This window comes from Austrofundulus limnaeus, unplaced genomic scaffold (assembly GCF_001266775.1).
Source record: "Austrofundulus limnaeus strain Quisiro unplaced genomic scaffold, Austrofundulus_limnaeus-1.0 Scaffold514, whole genome shotgun sequence".
Taxonomy (NCBI): Eukaryota; Metazoa; Chordata; class Actinopteri; order Cyprinodontiformes; family Rivulidae; genus Austrofundulus; species Austrofundulus limnaeus.
Window position 1 is genome coordinate 12,139 of NW_013952916.1, and position 5,822 is coordinate 17,960.

Consider the following 5,822-nt stretch of genomic DNA (forward strand, 5'->3'; position numbering starts at 1 on the left):
TGATATATAATATAATATGTATTGTTTATTTAGTAAATTCTAGTAGTTTAGAGATTTTTTAATATTTTTTGCAAAATTTAAAAGAATAATTAAATAAATGTTACTAAACCCTAAAATCCTTTTTTTCAGTGCATACTGACTGCTACTTAATATATTCTGTTTATCAATGAGTTTGTCCAATCTTATCACAAATAATTTCTTTAAAATCTTTGAAAATTGCGGTAAAAGTTAGTTGTTAAACACGAGTTTTTCACCATTTTTAAAAAGAGGAATTACCTTTGCTATTTTCATGTTGTTTGGAAATATACCAGTTGAAAAGGATAAATTACAGATGGATGTAAACGGTTCAATCACATAATTCATTATGTCTTTTACAAACATCATGTCCATGTCAACCCAGTCTTTTGATCTCTTGTCTGCAAGATTTTTAACAATACTCGTTATTTCTTCTTTGTCAGTTTCATAAAAATAAAGTATCAACACAATCTGTAACAGTGTGGTTAACATTTCTATTTTGGTATTTTAGATGCAAGACTTGGGCCAACATTCACAAAATAATGATTGAATCCATTTGCAATTTCATTTTGATTATGAATTTCAATGCCATCTTTTACAAAATACTGTGGAGTACCTGATTTTACTTCATGATTTTTCAAAACACTATTCATTATTTGCCATGTTGCTCTTGTATTACCATTACTTTTGTCTAACAACTTACTATAGTACTCCTCTCCTTCTTGTGCTTCCGTATAATCCAAACCAACTTGTTTTTATATTTCTTGTATCGCTCTTCTGATTYTTTTGTTCTTAGTCTCAAGAAGCACGAGTAAAAGTAGTTCTTTTTTTCAAGCATTTTTCAGCCCTTTGGTCATCCCTGGTCATCCATGGTCATCCGTGGTCATCTGTGGTCATCCATGGTCATCTGTGGTCTTCCATGGTCATCCGTGGTCATCCATGGTCATCTGTGGTCTTCCATGGTCATCCATGGTCATCCGTGGTCATCCATGGTCATCTGTGGTCTTCCATGGTCATCCATGGTCATCCATGGTCATCCGTGGTCATCCATGGTCTTCCATGGTCATCCGTGGTCATCCATGGTCATCCATGGTCATCCATGGTCATCCGTGGTCATCCATGGTCATCCGTGGTCATCCATGGTCTTCCATGGTCATCCATGGTCATCCATGGTCATCCGTGGCCATCCATGGTCATCCATGGTCATCCGTGGTCATCCGTGGTCATCCATGGTCTTCCATGGTCATCCATGGTCATCCATGGTCATCCATCCCTTGTATTGTGAGTGAGAAGTCCTATATGTTGGCCTTTGGAATGGCTGTATGCCGGACGTCACACGTCTTTTGTCACTACAGTGACACGGGCCATATTACATCACATTCAAAGTGTCTGCAATAATAATTGCAAGTCAATACAAAGTCCTAGGATGTAAGATAATATAAATTATGTCTGTGAGTGAGCACAACTCTTTAGAAAATAAATAAATAATGAGTCTAATGAAATCTCTTGAGGAAACAGTGAAATTGTAATCACTTTTTATTGTAAATTATGTAATTTATAGTCATAAACAAATAATCTGGATGTAGGCCTATTGTTTAAACCCACAATTAAATCTTTCCTACAACACATTCTGGCGCCCTGCTGGACCCTCACGCCCCACCTTTCCTACCCTGAGAAAACAGTTTCTTTTGTGTTTAGCTCCAAGCTTCTGCTTTATATGTGGCTCGGTTCGGCGAACAAAGAGAGCAGCTTTGGAAGCGACACAATTCCACCTTAAATCCGGTTTGCGTCTGTGCGGGAGACCCAGGCGCCATCTTCGGTCCACCTTAAGCGCACAATGTGGCCAACAACGGACGCGAGCCTTCCAGCCGGGCTTCCGTCCTCCTTCTCCAGCCGCACTTCGGCTCGCAGCTTCACAGCAGCGTCACTTGTGAAACAACAAGGAGGAGGAGGAGGAGGAGGAGGAGGAGACGCACTCGGGCCGAACCCCGTCCGCACCCACAGGAGAAGATGTCCGAGCCCAACAAGTACCGGGAGTGGATTCTGGAAACTATCGACTCTCTCCGTTCGAGGAAAGCCCGTCCGGACCTGGAAAGGATTTGTCGAATGGTCCGGAGGCGACATGGYTCAGACCCGGACCGAACCAGGACGGAGCTGGAGAAACTCATCCAGGAGCAGACGGTGCTCAAAGTTAGCTACAAAGGGTCCATCTCGTACCGGAACGCGGCCAAGGTGCAGAGGAAGAGCAGGAAGAGGAGCGAGCTGATGACGGCCGCAGGCGGCGCCGACGCGCCGAACGAGCGGAGCGAACATCCGAACAACAACGGCGACAGCGCGCACAGCCTCAGCGACCAGGAGGAGGGCGAGGACGACTCTGAGCCCAACCCAGATCCGAGCAGTCCGACATCAGCCTGCAGCCCCTGCAAGAGCCTGAAGCCTGCTGCCTCCGGTCCGGACAGCGGAACCGGGCTCCTCGGTTGTGGCGCAACTACGAGCGGCTGTAAGGAGGAGAAAGCAAGTGCACCGAGTGAGGAGGGATCAGGACGGCAGGCAGCGGGGCTCTGCCYGCCGCCCAGCTGCGGAACAGGCGCACAAAGCCCGGCAGCAGCGAGCAGAGCCGGTGCGGCGGGCGGAGGAAAGAAGCCCGACTCTTCCGGAGCTGACAGCCTGAAGCAAAGTTCCTCAGGGGGAGCCGGCAGACCCMCTCATCACCAGGCGCAAAACAAGCCCAAACTTCGGCTGGCGGCAGGAAGCGGCCGCGCCAACTCCGAGCTGAGCGTCAGGGGGGGCTCCCCCGCCGCCAGAGGCCACAYGATGAAGCCGCTGGGCTTGAAGGAGATCCTGGGCTTCCTGAGCAGCCAGGAGCGGCTGTCCGAGGAGAAACTGACCCGAGGGAAAGTCAGGGTGGTCATGGAGAGGGAGGTGGAGAGGGGCAGGCTGCGCAGGACGCGCCACGGGAACATCACGGTGCTGGAGGAGCCGAGAGCTCCGTCCGCTGACAGACCGGTGAGACCACCGCAGGGCAGACAGGTGGGACACTTCTCATTTCCAGCACGTCCCGGATGGAGCTGCGGCTCGGCGCGTGCGGCTAAATTAATGATCAGTGTTTAAAACAGCACGACACAAGCACGCGCTCGGCTTGTAATATATGAAACCTTATGGTTACAGAAGTATCGTGCGCGACATTTGTCGCTGGGATGGATCTGCGTTTTCACCCACCGTCACGTGCAGGTGCGCTTCCTGCACAAAACGTACGATTATAGCGGCCGGAGCGGAGCGGCGCGCGCCGCCTCTGCTTGCAGCAAGCTCGCGCACCTTTATTACCGCTTTGTGTTTTAATTTAGAAGATTATTCATTTGATTTCTCACCCTGGAAGTTTGAGCTGCGCGGAGCGGGCCGCGTGCAGGTGGCCGCGTGCAGGTGGCCGCGTGCAGGTGCCCGCCGCGCGGTGAACGCGGCGTGGGTTTAAACTTGGCACGTGCCGCTGGCGCGCGGGCAGGTGGAGGGCTCGAGACGAGCTCAGCGTCTATTCATGTTCCATCTTAGCAGAGTTGTAAAGTAACTAAGTACAAATACTTCGTTACTGTACTTAAGTAGAATTTTTGTAATTATTTTTCAGCCAACTTTTTACTTCTTACATTTTTAAAAGAGGCAAGAAGTATAAAGTTGTTACTTTTATTCATTTCTGCTTGTTTTCATTCCAGCTTGTTATTGTAAAAATAAAAACTATCCATATAAACTGTACCTCTTAAAGTGAATTTAACTGGTTGAATGAGAAGTATAAATATATAAAATTCTGATACTGTATTAGTTTGTACACAAACAATCATGTCACACGGCAGCAGGACATAATCATTAAAATAAAAGTACTGTAAGAAGTATTTGTATTTCATGAATTATATTAATACATTTGGCTGCAGCCCTCAGATAGATTTTCATTTTGGTGAAAAGCTTTGTGCAGCCTTGATTTATTTATACAAACTGAAACAGCTGCACTAGTTCATCCTAAATTTAACATTAATTATTTTAATACAATATAGTCATTTCTACATTTTCGTGGAGGTCACCTCCTAATAAATGTCCTTACAGAAAATTTAACTGCTCATTTTAAATCAATATTTGTACTTTTAATACTTAAGTACAAAAAAATCTGATACTTTAGGACTTTTACGCAAGTAATATTCCTTAAGGAGACTTTAACTTTTACCAAAGTAATTTTTTGGTAAGATACTTGTACTTTTACTCAAGTATCACTTTGTGGTACTTTATACAACACTGCATCTTGGGTTTGTCTTTATGTCTGTTAGCATAATATTTGACGTGCCGTTGGACAGATTTTAATGAAACGTCCAGGAAATATTTATTGGATGCACATCTCGAAATTATTAAGTTTTGGAACCAACCCCAGCCAACTTGAAAATTGTTACAATCTATCAGTTTTTTCGGATATTGTGCTTACATTTGCTTTGGTTATAACTTTGCATCRTCCCGACTTAAACCACTAACTGACTCAATTAATTGACCCTTATACTGTAATTTCATGTGCATTGACAAAAATATTACATTGACGGTGGATTTTAATGAAATCCTCACAAAGTATGTAATCATCAGATGTATATCTACATCTCATCACATTTTGGAGTAATTTARTTCAAGATGGCTGCCACAGCAAAACGAGCTTAGAAAACTCCAAAATGGGTAAAGATTTGTCAAATTTACAGATATTGACCCAAAATTTGGTCTAGTAGTAGCTCCTCAACAGCACTACATGTGTGGAAAATGTTTGTTTGAAACTGAACTGTCTGCCTGTCTGTAAGCAAAACATTTCATAAACCACCCAATTCATTTTAATTAAAGTCTAAAGTTATCATTGCTTTTGGAGTCATCCCAGTTCAAGTTGGCTGCCTCAGCTAAAAATGGCTACAGCTCTGTCAATTTTAGTTGTACAGATAAAACTTGATCTGGTGGTAGCTGAGAGTCATCCTCAACTTATTCCTCAAGCTCTAACACAGCTTGTGGGATCATGCTGATAATTTATAGTATTAAATTATTAATACAATTGCATGTCCTGATGCATCTCAGTAATCCAGGTAGAAAAAATCTAAAAGAAAAAATAAGTGGGTCCTCTGGATGGGTTCTTCTTTACTTTCCTCCTACAATGCTGTTATTGCAAGTATGACTCAGCCCCCTGTGAGCAAAATGTGTGAATCAGGGCCCCAACAATACCAACACAAATAGGGACAGAGAGACAAAAACAAGGGGACGTTGAACCCCTCTTGCACTCACTACATACACATAACAAAACACCAAATAACCACAGCATTCAAACCAATAAAAGTCAGGTGATGGGGCACATGACCCTCTATGAACAACAGAGTTAATCAAGTTCAAGCTCAGTTTATTTATATAGCGCCAAGTCACAACATACGTTATCTCAGGGCACTGTACATAAAAAGAACAATCTAAAGAWGAAACCAGCAGATTGTGTTGAATCACTTCATCACAGTCTCCCATCCTGAGCAAACAGAGAGGAAAAACTCCCTGCTAATCAGGAAGAAACCTCCAGCAGAACCAGGCTCAGGACAGGTGGCYATCTGCCTYGACYRGCTGGGTTGAGGGACAGGAAAGAGACACAGGTAAACACAGAAGAACTGGTCCAGGTCTGGTCCAGGTGCACCTTCCTCTGGATTACAAAGAAAAAACATGATAGAAATAATTACAACTAGATACAGCATAGCAGTAACGGGGCGGCTGTGGTGTAGTGGTAGAGCAGCCGGCTTGGGACCTGAAAGTCTTAGGTTCGACTC

The 5,822-nt window shown here is 44.2% G+C and overlaps 1 protein-coding gene across 1 annotated transcript in view; it reads left to right on the forward strand.

Moving 5' to 3' along the window:
• Positions 1–1,527: 1,527 nt before the first annotated feature.
• The window catches only part of samd1b (sterile alpha motif domain containing 1b), a gene marked incomplete in the record, with an annotated part of 26,080 nt that continues 21,785 nt past the window's right edge, over positions 1,528–5,822 (forward strand). The window contains 1 exon segment of the mRNA XM_014025995.1: positions 1,528–3,045. Coding sequence (XP_013881449.1) covers positions 2,026–3,045 — 1,020 coding nt within the window.